Consider the following 17,401-nt stretch of genomic DNA (forward strand, 5'->3'; position numbering starts at 1 on the left):
AGCTTCAGTGTCACACATTCACAGTGATGTCATATGGAAGGACACGCCCCTTTGATTTCCAAGAATTTGAGTCCATCTGGTTTTGTGTCTTTGTTGGTCTTTCTGAATGTCATGGCTCCGCCTATTAAAGATGTGAGGACACAAGAACGGATGAGAAAAATGTTTCTTTTCCTTACGGCTGCCGTGTGAAGTGATGACATCAGCGCATCTGGATAAGCTGAGTTTGACAGCTGATCTGAAAATAAGTTACGGGAAGTGAAATATCACCCCCTGCAGGCAGCTGCTTAAATTAATTGGTACTGTCCAATCACAGTTATTGATCAGTTATTGAAGGCGGAATAAAGGCCTTACAGTCGATCAATTAGTGTTATTGATTGTTGCTAATAATTAATAATTCAGAATGTGGAGACATGTTTGATAATTTCTACACATTATTGAGTCATTTTTATATTATTGGCCAAAGAAAACAAACTGATGTTATTTTTTTGTTTGTTTATTTAAATGTTTGCTGAGAAATGAGCAATAAAAGAAAACATGTTAAATAAAGTTTAGAGTTTTGCTGTGAGACCTTTAACAGACTAATGTGGAAAAAAATGCATGTGATGATAGTTTGTTTAAAAGCAGCCAATCATTGAGTGCGTCATATGCGAGGGGAGTGTCTGTTCATTGATGGGTGTCTTCTGGCTCCACCCCCTCATTTTTTGAGCTGCTGCTTGCTCTCAAACATTGTAAATCTTGGACCTGAAAGACTCCATTTGAAGAGTTTCATTTGTAACACAGGTTTTGTTGTACTGCCCCCTGGTGGATGGATGGTACGTCTGGCGGGCCTGTAGATGGCTTTGCTGAGTCAGCTTCTGTGTGACTCTCAGATCGTTTCTAATCCGCTTGATTCAGTCTGGTTACACTAAGAACTGACTGAACCCGTAATCCCTCAGAGTCCGTGTGCGAATATTTGTTTGTTTGTTTTCATGTTGTCGTGTTCTGAGTCGTTGGATGAACCTGCTGCTTCCTGTCCATCACTCAGCTTAGTTTTGTTTTCTGTAGCTTTAAGGATTTCCACCAGGTGGAGCCAGAGAAGTTCCAGAACAAAACAAACGGCATCACGCAACGCCGCTGGCTGCTGCTGTGTAACCCCGGCCTCGTCGATGTCATCGTTGAGGTACAAACACACCTGATGGGTCAAAGGTCATTGGTGGGCTGTTGACACGTTAGTTCTTGAAAGTGTCTTTATTAGTCTCCCCGGGGAGATGTGTGTCGGGGGGGGGGGGGGGGGTCTGCTGCATCCATCAAAAACAATGACATCATAGATCAAAATACAAATACATAATCAAGAAAATCATCTTAGTGCAAATTCAGCATCACATGACCTTATACGGTCTTTCCTGTCCACCCTGAGCCGTCCACTCATTTAAGAGCCTTGCTGACAGCGGGATAAACGAGCGTCTGTGTCGGTTTTATTTACAAAGAGGAACTCTGTACCTCCTTCCTGCATGAAGTAAAATATATTCAGAGTGCAATAGACTTCTTCATGCCGCCTGATGCCCGGGGCGGGGCTCGTCCCTGGGTTCTGTAGCGTGAAGCGAGTGAGAGTGGAGGAGTTCTCGACCAGACCGGGACCTGTTTCCAGCTGGGTGGACTGACACAGTGCAGATGAAGGTCCAAGGACACAGACAGTAGCTGAAACAGAATCCAGGTCTAAAGGTTGACAGTCAAACTCCCACTAATCCACCTGGTCCAAATCATTACGCTACCATGTTTGTTTTTGTCCTCCTTGCACTGGGGTCACCTTCTGTTTCTGTGTTGATCAGAGGATCGGTGACAACTTCCTGACTGATCTCTTTGACCTGAAGAAAGTCCTTCAGTACGAGAACGACGAGGCCTTCATCAGAGAGATTGCGAGAGTCAAACAGGTGCAAACTCCTCAGATTTCAAACTGGAAAACAAAAATGGGTTACAGTTGCTCAACAGAAGTGGATCTGTTTGTTCTGTGTCCATCAGGAGAACAAGCAGAAGTTCTCTGCCTTCCTCCAGAAGCAGAACCAGATCCACATAAACCCAGAGTCCCTCTTTGATGTGCAGGTGAAGCGGATCCATGAGTATAAAAGGCAGCTGCTCAACTGCCTGCACGTCATCACGCTCTACAACCGTAAGTAAAACCCCACCTACTGCCGCAAGCAAAACTGGTGCCCTACGGGCTGTTTGAGAAAAGAAAAAAACTTGCTCTATGGGCACGATGCTGCTTTGGCATGTTGACTGTAGAACATCTATTGTACCGGACTAAAGACTGTGTTCTCCAGCAGCAGACAGACAATAACGGACTTAATTAAAAGGTACAAAAACTTGGGCACATTGGGCGCACGACCCAGTGGATTCCAAAGTCAGGTTTCCACCGAGTTGTGTGGACATTTAAAATGGCATGCATGTTTTTGACTGGATTCTGTATAGTACATAAGCTGTCACAGGGTGATGACACATTGCTATGAGCCAATCAGTAGATAGCAGTAGGTTAGCACCTCCTTTTGTTACTGTGGTCATGAGGAGGGGTGGGGCATGACCTTCAGAAAAACCAATGAATTTTTGGCTTTAGAATAACAGGGGTTCCCCCTGTGGGGTTCCCTGTTTGCTTCTCTAATGAATTTTGAAGTCTTGACTTTGACATTTTTTGGTTTCAGGTCTCAAACTGGAGCCCAACAAAGAGTTTGTCCCCAGGACGGTGATGATCGGAGGAAAAGTACGGTATTAAAAAATAAACAAATTTCATGAAGTTGAGTTTGAAGGTTTTCTTTAATGTTTTGAGTATCGCCCCCTGCAGGCAGCTCCTGGCTACCACATGGCGAAGCTGATCATCAAACTGATCACCTCGGTGGGTCATGTGATCAATAATGATGTGTCGGTGGGAGACAAACTGAAGCTGATCTACCTGGAAAACTATAGAGTGTCGCTGGCAGAGAAAGGTCTGAAAAACGAGGACTCACATCGTTTCTTCTATACATTAAAAATGTCATTTTCTGTTTTTACCCCTCAGCCAATCACAGACTGAGGGGGCGTCGTCAACCTGGTGGGTGGGATCAACAACTGGCTTGTTGGCAAGGTCAAGGTCATGAGATCTTGCCAACACCACTGGAATTCTACCACTTGGTGGTTTGATGTCTCTGGAGTCCGAGGGGCCGGCAGAGTTTTGCTCTATTTATTTATTGAATACTTGTCCTGCTGAGGTCGTATAAGAGCTGAGCTGTTGTTGGTTCTAACCCCGTGTTCATGTGGTCTGGTCTGCTCCTCATCCAGTGATCCCTGCTGCCGACCTGTCGGAGCAGATCTCCACGGCCGGCACCGAGGCTTCTGGAACAGGGAACATGAAGTTCATGCTGAATGGGGCACTGACCATTGGGACCATGGACGGGGCCACGGTGGAGATGGCCGAGGAGGCCGGCGAGGAAAACCTCTTTATTTTCGGCATGAGGGTGAAGGATGTGGAGGAGGTGGACAAAACCGGGTGAGGACAGATTCTGGACATCTCACAGGATTCAAAAACTGTAACTGGTGTCAATTTCAATTAGCAACAATGATTCAAAGGAAGAAAAAAATGCAAATTTTAATTAGTGGAATCTAAAATCTGATATACACTGAAGAAAATAAGTATTTGAACACCCTGCAATTTTGCAAGTTCTCCCACTTAGAAATCATAGAGGGGTCTGAAATTTTCATCTTAGGTGCATGTCCACTGTGTGAGACATAATCTAAAAAAAAAAAAATTCCGGAAATCACAATGTATGATTTTTTAATAATTTATTTGTATGTTACTGCTGCAAATAAGTATTTGATCACCTACCAAGTAGCAAGAATTCTGTCTCACACAGACCTGTTAATTTTTCTTTAAGAAGCCCTCTTATTCTGCACTCTTTACCTGTATTAATTGCACCTGTTTGAACTTGTTACCTGTATAAAAGACACCTGTTCACACACTCAATCAATCACACTCCAACCTGTCCACCATGGCCAAGACCAAAGAGCTGTCTAGGGACACCAGGGACAAAACTGTAGACCTGCACAAGGCTGGGATGGACTACAGGACAACAGACAAGCAGCTTGGTAGAAGACAACAACCGCTATGATTATTTATTAGAAAGTGGAAGAAACACAAGATGACTGTCAATATCCCTCGGCCTGGGATTCCATGCAAGATCTCACTTTGTGGGGTAAGGATGATTCTGAGAAAGCTCAGAACTACACAGGAGGACCTGGTCAATGACCTGAAGAGAGCTGGGACCACAGTCACAAAGATTACATTAGTAACACATGATGCTGTCATGGTTTAAAATCCAGCAGGGCAACAAGGTCCCCCTGCTCAAGCCAGCACATGTCCAGGCCCGTTTGCAGTTCACCAGTGACCATCTGGATGATCCAGAGGAGGCATGGGAGAAGGTCATGTGGTCAGATGAGACCAGAATAGAGCTTTTTGGAATCAACTCCACTTACCATGTTTAGAGGATGAATGAATGAATGAATGAATGAGTTTATTCAGCACGCACATAAACAAAACAAAATACCAACATAAACTCTTACTAACATAAATTAAAAAAACAAAAATACAACAATAACTCAATTTCTCAAATTATGTGCAGCCAAAAGGGCAGGGGCTGAAGCAAAAGCTTATAAACGCCCACCCCGTACACCCGTTACTATCCACAGTTAAATACACTCAAATAAGATAGAAATCAGAAAATAACAGAATAGAACAATTTCATATTTACATTTTATATCTACATTAGAATATAGTTAGGTACTAACAATTGCATCGATGGCATTCCATTATTTTCAATTCATTTAAAGTTTAACACATTTTTACCTTCTAAGCAATTACAAATAGTCTTGCACCCTGATCATTACTGACATAATGTCATACACCAAATACTGTTCAATGTCTATACAATAGTCTACACTTCTTACTAACTCTATAAACATTTTTACTCGTTTGTGTACTGTGCTAACATAATTTCTTTATATTTCTTTTTGAACTTATAAATGTTTCCACAGAATTTAATGTGGTTGTCCAAATGATTCCATAATTTAACTCCACATACCGACACACACCAACTTTTCAGAGTAGTTCTTACATAATTTACTATAAAGTTACCACATCCCCTCAATCCATACTGTCCTTCTTTCTTACAGAACAGTTTCTGTATATTACATGGCAGTTCATTTTTATTGGCTTTAAACATTAGTAATGCAGTATGAAACTTTACCAAATCAGTCAGTTTTAATAATTTTGACCTGATAAACAATTCATTTGTGTGGTCTAAATATCCTACTTTATGCAAAATTCTAACTGCGCGTTTTTGTAATATAACGAGGGGATGAAGTGAACTCTTATAGTTGTTACCCCATACTTCTATACAGTAAGTTAAATAAGGCAAAATCAATGTACAATACAACACTCAAAGGGCATCATGCTCCAATAAATATTTATTAATAACTGCAAGACTTTTGGAAACTTTACTCTGTATATATCTAATGTGCTTTTTCCAGCTTATTTTTTCATCTATTATTACACCAAGAAATTTACATTCTGATACTCTTTCAATTTGAACACCATTTATACATATCTTTATCTCAGAGTTTACTTTGTAATTTCTGAAAAACATTATTGTAGTTTTATCTAGATTTAAAGATAATTGTGTCCATCCAACTTTTTAGTTTATTCAGTTCTTCATTAATAATACGGGTAAGTTCACTATAATTTTCATTTTCATAAAATATGTTTGTGTCATCCGCAAATAAAATCATTCTCATCATTTTGGATATGTTAAATATGTAATTTATATATAAATTAAATAATTTTGCTCCCAAAATTGAACCTTGGGGTACGCCGCATAAAATCTCCATTATTTGATGTAAACTCACCCATTTTCACAAACTGCTTTCTCTCTGTTAAGTAACTCTGTATCCATTGCAGTGCAACTCCCCTAACACCATACATTTCTAATTTTTTTATCAAAATTGAATGATTAAGAGTATCAAAAGCTTTCTTTAAGTCTATAAAAATGCCAACTGCATATTTCTTTCTCTCTATAGCATTGGTTATCTCCTCTATGGTTTCAATTACTGCCATTGAAGTGGACCGCTTACTCCTAAAACCATATTGGCATTCATTAAGAATTTTATACTTTCCAATGAATGACTCTAATCTATTGTCATATAGCTTTTCCAAAATTTTAGAGAATTGTGGGAGTAAAGAAACTGGTCTATAGTTTGTAAAAATGTGTTTATCTCCACTTTAAATAGAGGGACAACTTTAGCCATTTTCATTTTGCTTGGAAATTTTCCCGTTATAAAAGATAATTACAAATATAAACAAGTGGTTTGACAATACTTTCTATTACTTTTTTAACCAGTATCATGTTAATATCTTGAAAATCAGTTGAAGATTTACTTTTAAATTTTCTAACAATAGTAATAATTTCAAGTTCATCTACAGGAGAGAGAAAAAATGAATTTCTATTTCTCTTAATGAGTATTGGAGCATCAGGACCTTTACCAGAAATTTTATTGGCCAAATCCGGGCCAGTATTAACAAAAAAATCATTAAAATGATTTACAGTTTCACTCATCTCATAATTATCTTTACCTTTCTCAATAAAATAATCTGGATATATTGTTTTTCTCCTTCCATGCTGCATAAGATCTTTTAATATTCCCCAAACCGTTTTTGTATCACATTTATTCCTTTCCAGTTGTTTTCTATAATATCATTTTTTACTAGTTCTTAATAGCTCTGTTAATTTATTCTTATATAGCTTATATTTTCTTTCAGCTTCCTTAGTTTTCAAGGATCTCAGTTCTCAGGATGAGAACAACCCCAAGAAAACCATCCCAACCGTGAAGCATGGGGGTGGAAACATCATACTCTGGGGGTGCTCTTCTGCAAAGGGCACAGGACGACTGCACCGTATTGAAGGGAGGATGGATGGGGTCATGTATTGCCAAACAGCCTCCTTCCCTCAGTAAGAACATTGAAGATGGGTCGTGGCTGGGTCTTCCAGCATGACAGTGACCCCAACACACAGCCAGGGCAACTAAGGAGGGGCTCCATAAGAAGCATTTCAAGGTCCTGGAGTGGCCTGGCCAGTCTCCAGACCTGAACTCAATAGAAAATCTTTGGAGGGAGCTGAAACTCCAAACCTGAAATATTTGGAGAAGATCTGTATGGAGGAGTGGGACCAAAATCCCTGCGCAGTGTGTGAAAACCTGGTGAAAAACTACAGGAAACGTTTGACCTCTGTAATTGCAAACAAAGGCAACTGTACCAAAATATTAACATTGATTTTCACAGGTGTTGAAATACTTATTTGCAGCAGTAACATACAAATCTTCTTTGTCTTTCGGCTGTTCCCGTTAGGGGTCGCCACAGCAGATCAATCGTTTCCATCTCACCCTGTCCTCTGTATCTTCCTCTGTCACACCAACCACCTGCATGTCCTCCCTCAGCACATCCATAAATCTCCTCTTTGGTCTCCCTCTTCTCCTCCTGCCTGGTGGCATCCTTCTCCCTATATACCGTGGGTCCCTTCTCTGCACATGTCCAAACCATGTCAATCTCGCCTCTCCGACTTTGTCTCCAAACCGTCTCACCTGAGCTGTCCCTCTATGTTCATTCCTAATCTTGTCCATTCTCGTCACTCCCAAAGAGAATCTCAACATCTTCAGCTCTGCCTCCTGTCTTTTTCTTAGTGCCACTGTCTCTAAACCATACAACATAGCTGGTCTCACTACTGTCTTGTAAACTTTCTCCTTCACTCTTGCTGATATTTTTCGGTCACAAATCACTCCTGCCACCTTTCTCCACCCACTCCACCCTGCCTGCACTCTCTTCTTCACCTCTCTACCACACTCTCCATTACTTTGAACAGTTGACCCCAAATATTTAAACTCATCTACTTTCACCACTTCTACTCCTTGTATCTGCACTATTCCACTGGGCTCCCTCTCATTCACACACATGTACTCAGTCTTGCATCTATTGACTTTCATTCCCCTTCTCTCCAAAGCATATCTCCACCTCTCCAGACTAGACTCAACTTGCTATCTACTCTCACTACAGATCACAATGTCATCTGCAAACATCATAGTCCATGGGGACTCCTGTCTGATCTCATCCGTCAACCTGTCCATCACCACTGCAAACAAGAAAGGAGTCAGAGCTGATCCTTGGTGTAATCCCACCTCCACCTTGAATGAGTCTGTCATTCCTACTGTGCATCTCACCGCTGTCACACTATTCTTGTACATGTCCTGCACTACCCTAACATACTTCTCTGCCACTCCAGACTTCCTCATACAATACCACAGCTCTTCTCTTGGCACCCTATCATAAGCTTTTTCTAAGTCCACAAACACAATGTAACTCTTTCTGGCCTTCTCTGTACTTCTCCAACAGTATTCTCAGAGCAAACATTGCATCTGTAGTGCTCTTTATCAGCATGAAACCATATTGCTGCTCACAGATCTTAACCTGTTTTACAAGCCTAGCTTCTACTACTCTTTCCCATAACTTCATGCTGTGGCTGATCAGCTTTATGCCTCTGTAGTTACTGCAGCTCTACACATCACCCTTGTTCTTGAAAATAGGAACCAGCACACTTCGTCTCCACTCCTCAGGCATCCTCTCACTTTCCAAGATTTTATTAAACAATCTGGTTAGAAACTCTACTGCCATCTCTCCTAGACATTTCCATGCCTCCACTGGAATGTCATCTGGACCAACTGCCTTTCCACTCTTCATCCTCTTCATAGCAGCCCTCCCTTCTTCCTTACGAATCTCTTGTAGTTCCTGATTTACTCTCACCACATCATCCAGCCTTTTCTCTTGCTCATTTTCTTCATCAGCTCTTCAAAATATTCCCTCCACCTTCTCAGCACACACACATCATTTGTCAGCACATTACCATGTGCGTCTTTTACCACCCTAACCTGCTGCACATCCTTTCCAGCTCTGTCCCTTTGTCTGGCCAATCGGTACAAGTCCCTTTCTCCTTCCTTACTATTCAACTTCTTGAACAGCTCGCAGTATGCCTTTTCCTTCCCTTTTGCCACTTCTCTTTTCACCTTACGCCGCATCTCCTTGTACTCCTGTCTACTTTCTTCATCTCTCCAACTATCCCAAAACGTTTTCGCCAACCTCTTTCTCCTTATGCTTTCCTGGACCTCTTCATTCCACCACCAAGTCTCCTTGTCTTCCTTCCACTGTCCAGATGTCAAACCCAGTACTGTCCTAGCTGTCTCCCTCACCACATCTGCAGTACTTTTCCAGTTGTCCAAAACTGCTTCCCCTCCAACCAGTGCTTCTCTCACCTGCTCGCTAAATTTCACACAACAGCCTTCCTCCTTCAGCTTCCACCATCTGATCCTTTGTTGAGCTCTCACTCTCTTCTTCTTCTTCTTTACCTCTAAAGTCATCCTACAAACAACCATCCTATGCTGTCTAGCAACACTCTCTCCTGCCACCACCTTACAGTCTGTGATTTCTTTTAGCTTGCATCTCCTATAAAGAATGTAGTCCACCTGTGTGCACCTTCCTCCACTCTTATGTTACCCTGTGCTCCTCCCTTTTCTTAAAGTAGGTATTCACCACAGCCATTTCCATCCTTTTTGCAAAATCAATGACCATCTGTCCTTCCCCATTCCTATCCTTGATACCATATCTACCCATTACTTCCTCATCACCTCTGTTCCCTTCACCAACATGCCCATTGAAGTCCGCTCCTATCACCACTCTTTCATTGCTCACCATGGTACAACAACTTGTACCCACCACCGATGCTCCTGCTCTTACTTCCCTTCCACTTGGTCTCTTGCACACACACAATATGTCTACCTTTCTCCTCTCCATCATATCAGCCAGCTCTCTCCCTTTACCAGTCATACTGCCAACATTGAAAGTCCCCACTCTCATTTCCACCCTTCTAGTTTTCTTCTTCTCCTGCTGTTTGTGGAAATGTTCTCCTCTTCTTTCTCCATCTCACAACCTACCTGTGGGGCATATGCACTGATGATATTCATCATCACCCCTTCAGTTTCCAACTTCACACTCATCACCCTGTCAGACACTCGCTTAACCTCCAACACACTTTTAACATACTCTTCCTTTAAAATGACCCCAACACTGTTTCTCTTCCTGTCCTCAACATGGTACAACAACTTGTACCCATCGCCGATGCTCCTGCTCTTACTTCCCTTCCACTTTTCTCTTGCACACACAATATGTCTACCTTTCTCCTCTCCATCATATCAGCCAGCTCTCTCCCTTTACCAGTCATACTACCAACATTCAAAGTCCCCACTCTCATTTCCACCCTTCTAGTTTTCTTCTTCTCCCGCTGTTTGTGGCAACGTTCTCCCCTTCTTCTTCGTCGTCTTTGCCCAGCAGTAGCCCAATTTCCACTGGCACCCTTTTGGGCAACAGTACTGGTGGCGGACGTTGTGACTGATCCTGTATGGAAGTTAGATTCTTAGTCTGCATAGTTGGGTTGGCTTGTTTTATGCTGGATGCCCTTCCTGACGCAACCCTCATTTATTCGGGCTTGGGACTGGCACTTAGAATGTACTGGCTGCACACCCCATGTGGCTGAGTTCAGCAGTAACATACAATAAATTATTAAAAATCATACTTTGTGATTTCCAGATTTTTTTTTTTTTTTTTTTTTTAAGATTGTCTCTCACAGTGGACATGCACCTACGATGGAAATTTCAGACCCCTCCATGATTTCTAAGTGGGAGAACTTGCAAAATTGCAGGGTGTTCAAATACTTTTCATATATATATATATATATATATATATATATAAAATCTTGATCACATGACCTGGTGTGTGTGTTTAACTAGCTACAACGCTCGGGCGTATTACAAACGTCTGCCTGAACTGAAGCTGGCCATCGATCAGATCCAGGCTGGATTCTTCAGTCCTGCAGAACCGGACCTCTTCAGAGATCTGGTCCAGATGCTGATGAGTCATGACAGGTAAACTTGTCAGGTGACCATGCCTTCACTGTGATGTCATCGCTTACTTTAAACTTTAACTGTCTTCCCGTCCCACAGAATCTGATTCATTAAAAACAAAATCAAGACATTTTTGATGACAGTTTTTTGAATCACTAAAACACTAAACTCCAGTCACAGCGACCGTAAATTATTTCTTGGATCAAGCAAGTCTTTTGGCAAAACCTGAATCAGTTTTTACCTCATTAGACACAATTTGTAAAACTCTAAACACAGGCAGCAACACGACAGAACACAGCTGTCAGCTTTTACACACAACTCACAGCTGAGCTCATGCATGTCTACTGATGTGACCAGGATAAAGGTCAGCTCAGAGGGCGCCCGTCTGCCACGCACAGAAACACACAGAAGACGAGGACGACCGAGAACCATCATTTCTACCAAACTGTGTCACAGTTTGGGTTGGTGTGGGCGTCACCGGGTCGTCCTGATCCCTGAGAGTGCGTCACTTCATACGGGTTTTCTCTCCACCTCACAGCCCCTTAATGAACCCAGTAGAGGAGTTTGTCTCTGCATGGCGGTGGAAGGTCTGTGACCGACATCAGGGCGACTTCACGGAACCAGCCTGCGATGATGTGGCTGGAGTCTGGTCCGGGCTCGACACACTACACAGGATTTGATAGAAGAATCTGGGTTTTTGCAAATGTAGTTTGAATTTTTGGATTTGTGTTTAAGGTTTCAAGAAATGTGTTTTAGCAAATGGAAAAACTCAAAATGATTCTGAGAGATTTCAGATTTCTAATGAAACACGTAAAATGTTAAAAACGGTCTCCGTGAGATCAGACGATGTGAGTTTCTGAGTTTGTGGTGATAATCGTCATGTTGTTTTTGTGCTGCAGGTTTAAGGTGTTTGCAGATTATGAAGATTACGTTGGCTGTCAGGAGAAAGTCAGTCAACTGTACAAGGTACAAACGCAGAGCGGAGCCGTGACGCGCGGCTGCTCGTCCTCATTACCGCGTCGCCACGTGAAGTCGTGATAATGACACTCAGCCATGTTGCTAATTGTGTTAGCTGTAACCTTATTATGCTGATAGATTTATTTATGATTGCACAGATACAGCCTGAAATGATTAGTAATAATTTATATGCATGTACAGTGCAAAAGTTTTAGGCATCCCACAGTTGCAATAAAAGTAGTGTTCGAGGCCCCTCCCCCTTTTTTATTGACAGATCAACACAAAATCAGTTCCAACAAAAGTGAATGTCAGCTATATTAAAAAAAAAAAAAAATCCACACTAATAATAATATCTAGAGCGCCGCGCTCATACAGTGCGAACCTCTGCCAACGCTGGTTTCCAGTTCCACAAAATGTTACCTTAGAAAAATTTTCAAGATTAAAGTCCTGGTAAAAGTGAAGCAGGGGTGGTGGTCAAGTGGTTAGGGTGGTTAGGGCACTTAGTTTCAGTACTGAAGGTTCCTGGTTCAAATTCCACCCCTGCCGGTTTCTCCGTGTAATGTAGAGTTGTGTCATGAAGGGCATCCGGCGTATCTGCTGTGATGACCCCCAGGAGTAGCTGAAGGGACTTAGTTTTCAAGTCCTGTTCAGAGTGGCTTTTCATCAGCTAAAGTAGAAGTGATCAGTTCAAGTGCATGAATTAAGTACACACTCCTGACATTTGAGGTGCTTTTTTTTTTTTTTTTTTTGGCTTTAATATATGACCCTGACTGGGGATGTTGTCGGGCGGTGGAAGGAATACTTCGAGGATCTCCTCAATCCCATCGTCACGTCTTCCGAAGAGGAAGCAGAGACTGGGGACTCAGAGGCGGACTCATCCATTACCCAGGCCGAAGTCACCAAGGTGGTTAGAAAGCTCCTCGGTGGCAGGGCTCCTGGGTTGGATGAAATCCGTCCTGAGTACCTTAAGTCTCTGGATGTTGTGGGACTGTCTTGGCTGACATGCCTCTGCAACATCACGTGGCGATCGGGGACAGTGCCTCTGGATTGGCAGACCGGGGTGGTGGTCCCTCTGTTTAAGAAGGGGGACCGGAGGGTGTGTTCCAACTATAGGGGGATCACACAATAGAAGACTTAACAGTATTCCCTGAAAACTCCCTTCTGTCTGATCATTTCTTAATAACATTTACATTTACTCTGATGGACTACCCAGCAGTGGGGAATAAGTTTCATTACACTAGAAGTCTTTCAGAAAGCGCTGTAACTAGGTTTAAGGATATGATTCCTTCTTTATGTTCTCTAATGCCATATACCAACACAGTGCAGAGTAGCTACCTAAACTCTGTAAGTGAGATAGAGTATCTCGTCAATAGTTTTACATCCTCATTGAAGACAACTTTGGATGCTGTAGCTCCTCTGAAAAAGAGAGCTTTAAATCAGAAGTGTCTGACTCCGTGGTATAACTCACAAACTCGTAGCTTAAAGCAGATAACCCGTAAGTTGGAGAGTGCAGAGTAGCTACCTAAACTCTGTAAGTGAGATAGAGTATCTCGTCAATAGTTTTACATCCTCATTGAAGACAACTTTGGATGCTGTAGCTCCTCTGAAAAAGAGAGCTTTAAAACAGAAGTGCCTGACTCCGTGGTATAACTCACAAACTCGTAGCTTAAAGCAGATAACCCGTAAGTTGGAGAGGAAATGGCGTCTCACTAATTTAGAAGATCTTCACTTAGCCTGGAAAAAGAGTCTGTTGCTCTATAAAAAAAAGCCCTCCGTAAAGCTAGGACATCTTTCTACTCATCACTAATTGAAGAAAATAAGAACCCCAGGTTTCTTTTCAGCACTGTAGCCAGGCTGACAGAGTCAGAGCTCTATTGAGCTGAGTATTCCATTAACTTTAACTAGTAATGACTTCATGACTTTCTTTGCTAACAAAATTTTAACTATTAGAGAAAAAATTACTCATAACCATCCCAAAGACGTATCGTTATCTTTGGCTGCTTTCAGTGATGCCGGTATTTGGTTAGACTCTTTCTCTCCGATTGTTCTGAGTTATTTTCATTAGTTACTTAATCCAAACCATCAACATGTTTATTAGACCCCATTCCTACCAGGCTGCTCAAGGAAGCCCTACCATTATTTAATGCTTCGATCTTAAATATGATCAATCTATCTTTGTTAGTTGGCTATGTACCACAGGCTTTTATGGTGGCAGTAATTAAACCATTACTTAAAAAGCCATCACTTGACCCAGCTATCTTAGCTAATTATAGGCCAATCTCCAACCTTCCTTTTCTCTCAAACATTCTTGAAAGGGTAGTTGTAAAACAGCTAACTGATCATCTGCAGAGGAATGGTCTATTTGAAGAGTTTCAGTCAGGTTTTAGAATTCATCATAGTACAGAAACAGCATTAGTGAAGGTTACAAATGATCTTCTTATGGCTTCGGACAGTGGACTCATCTCTGTGCTTGTTCTGTTAGACCTCAGTGCTGCTTTTGATACTGTTGACCATAAAATTTTATTACAGAGATTAGAGCATGTCATAGGTATTAAAGGCACTGCGCTGCGGTGGTTTGAATCATATTTGTCTAATAGATTACAATTTGTTCATGTAAATGGGGAATCTTCTTCACAGACTAAAGTTAATTATGGAGTTCCACAAGGTTCTGTGCTAGGACCAATTTTATTCACTTTATACATGCTTCCCTTAGGCAGTATTATTAGACGGTATTGCTTAAATTTTCATTGTTACGCAGATGATACCCAGCTTTATCTATCCATGAAGCCAGAGGATACGCACCAATTAGCTAAACTGCAGGATTGTCTTACAGACATAAAGACATGGATGACCTCTAATTTCCTGCTTTTAAACTCAGATAAAACTGAAGTTATTGTACTTGGCCCCACAAATCTTAGAAACATGGTGTCTAACCAGATCCTTACTCTGGATGGCGTTACCCTGACCTCTAGTAATACTGTGAGAAATCTTGGAGTCATTTTTGATCAGGATATGTCATTCAAAGCGCATATTACACAAATATGTAGGACTGCTTTTTTGCATTTACGCAATATCTCTAAAATCAGAAAGGTCTTGTCTCAGAGTGATGCTGAAAAACTAATTCATGCATTTATTTCCTCTAGGCTGGACTATTGTAATTCATTATTATTAGGTTGTCCTAAAAGTTCCCTAAAAAGCCTTCAGTTAATTCAAAATGCTGCAGCTAGAGTGCTGACAGGGACTAGAAGGAGAGAGCATATCTCACCCATATTGGCCTCTCTTCATTGGCTTCCTGTTAATTCTAGAATAGAATTTAAAATTCTTCTTCTTACTTATAAGGTTTTGAATAATCAGGTCCCATCTTATCTTAGGGACCTCGTAGTACCATATCACCCCAATAGAGCGCTTCGCTCTCAGACTGCAGGCTTACTTGTAGTTCCTAGGGTTTGTAAGAGTAGAATGGGAGGCAGAGCCTTCAGCTTTCAGGCTCCTCTCCTGTGGAACCAGCTCCCAATTCAGATCAGGGAGACAGACACCCTCTTTACTTTTAAGATTAGGCTTAAAACTTTCCTTTTTGCTAAAGCTTATAGTTAGGGCTGGATCAGGTGACCCTGAACCATCCCTTAGTTATGCTGCTATAGACTTAGACTGCTGGGGGGTTCCCATGATGCACTGAGTGTTTCTTTCTCTTTTTGCTCTGTATGCACCACTCTGCATTTAATCATTAGTGATTGATCTCTGCTCCCCTCCACAGCATGTCTTTTTCCTGGTTCTCTCCCTCAGCCCCAACCAGTCCCAGCAGAAGACTGCCCCTCCCTGAGCCTGGTTCTGCTGGAGGTTTCTTCCTGTTAAAAGGGAGTTTTTCCTTCCCACTGTAGCCAAGTACTTGCTCACAGGGGGTCGTTTTGAACATTGGGGTTTTACATAATTATTGTATGGCCTTGCCTTACAATATAAAGCGCCTTGGGGCAACTGTTTGTTGTGATTTGGCGCTATATAAAAAAAAATTGATTGATTGATTACTTGTTGGCACTTTATTCCCGACTGACAAACAGGCATCAAAATGCTAAATCCATAACAGAAAAATGAGTCACTGAGGCACATTTGATCGAGATATAATGTAAAATATACATAAAACTCGTGTGTTGTATGTGGGGATCCACAAGCTTTTGTGGTAATAAATTGTGCAAAGTTTCTATAATGAATTTGAATGCTGTGTGAGACCAGAATGTTTTTACAACCTTAGACCTCAACAGTTTTTTTAGAAGAACTCAACCCTTTTATTTCCTGTTATGTAATTTTTAATGTTACTTTACTGTCTTAATGTATTTATAAATTGTTTAGGTTCTTGTTATCATATATACACTTATGATTTTATTTTTACTTTATTTTTTGATTTTTAAGTGGACCACAATGGAAATAAGTGTTTTTTTCACACTTTCTTCTGTCTTCCGTGTCTTTTTAACATATTTCCAATCATACTATGTACTTACATTGAACTTGTTCACTGTTAATGGACAGGGATTTTTCTTGACTTGGACCTTTGACCTATGACCTTGAAAATTGAATCAGTTCTTGCGTATCAGGATATGAATCCTTCAAAACGATATGAAAAATTGTGGGTTACAGGCTGTTTCCAAACAGACAAACAGGAGTGATCACATAAGCTCCTCCTCCTTCATTGGCAGAGGTGAAGAGCATTGATGTTTGTTTTTAGTGTATTGACCAGTAAAATGTCACACAAGCACATAATCATGGCATATTAAAATCATCAGAAAACACTTCAAGTTGCATTTTTCTTCAGATCATTTCTGAGGTCCTGTGACTTAGGGCAGCACAGTGGCTTAGTGGTTAGCACTGTTGCCTCACAGCGAGAAGGTCGTGGGTTCAATTCCTGCCTGTGGCCTTTGTATGGAGTTTGTATGTTCTCCTCGTGGGTTTCCTCCCACATCCAAAGACATGTGGATTAGGTGGATTGGAATCTTGGAGTTATCTGTAGGTGTGTGAGTGGGTGTGAATGTGTTTGTGGTCCTGTGACAGGTCCTGTGTGGTCCTTGATGTACCCTGCCTCACGCTTTGACTGCTGGGATAGGCTCTAGCCCCCGACCCTTGATTGGACTAAGCGGTTGAAGGTGTGTGTGGGTGTGGGTGTGCACATGCAACTTGTATAATAAAAAAAAAGTCACACTTAAATAGAACCCAATTTTCATATTGATTATCAAAGTTGAAATTCATTTATTAATGAATATTAATCAGGTTCTCATAATTTTAGTTATTATATATGCTGTCAGTGATGCACCTGTTGTTTCCAGTGGGGAGGTGGCGATGACGTGGCCTCTGGCCCCGCCCCCAGCTGTAGACCCCACTGATGTTTTTCTGCTTTGCGAGTTTGTTTGATATCTTGTGTATACAGAAGTCAGATGTGAGCGTGTATTTTGTCATTTTGACT

General features: G+C 41.5%; 1 protein-coding gene across 1 annotated transcript in view; it reads left to right on the forward strand.

The window, feature by feature from the left end:
- The window catches only part of pygb (phosphorylase, glycogen; brain), a 74,643-nt gene that overhangs the window by 55,905 nt on the left and 1,337 nt on the right, over positions 1-17,401 (forward strand). Inside the window, exons 12-19 of the mRNA XM_034185726.1 lie at positions 1,045-1,159; positions 1,809-1,910; positions 1,999-2,146; positions 2,673-2,731; positions 2,813-2,954; positions 3,286-3,493; positions 10,882-11,016; positions 11,895-11,961. Of these exons, the coding sequence (XP_034041617.1) occupies positions 1,045-1,159; positions 1,809-1,910; positions 1,999-2,146; positions 2,673-2,731; positions 2,813-2,954; positions 3,286-3,493; positions 10,882-11,016; positions 11,895-11,961 (976 nt within the window). The remainder of the gene's footprint in view (positions 1-1,044; positions 1,160-1,808; positions 1,911-1,998; positions 2,147-2,672; positions 2,732-2,812; positions 2,955-3,285; positions 3,494-10,881; positions 11,017-11,894; positions 11,962-17,401) is intronic.

The sequence above is a fragment of the Thalassophryne amazonica genome, chromosome 13 (genome assembly GCF_902500255.1).
Source record: "Thalassophryne amazonica chromosome 13, fThaAma1.1, whole genome shotgun sequence".
Classification (NCBI taxonomy): domain Eukaryota; kingdom Metazoa; phylum Chordata; class Actinopteri; order Batrachoidiformes; family Batrachoididae; genus Thalassophryne; species Thalassophryne amazonica.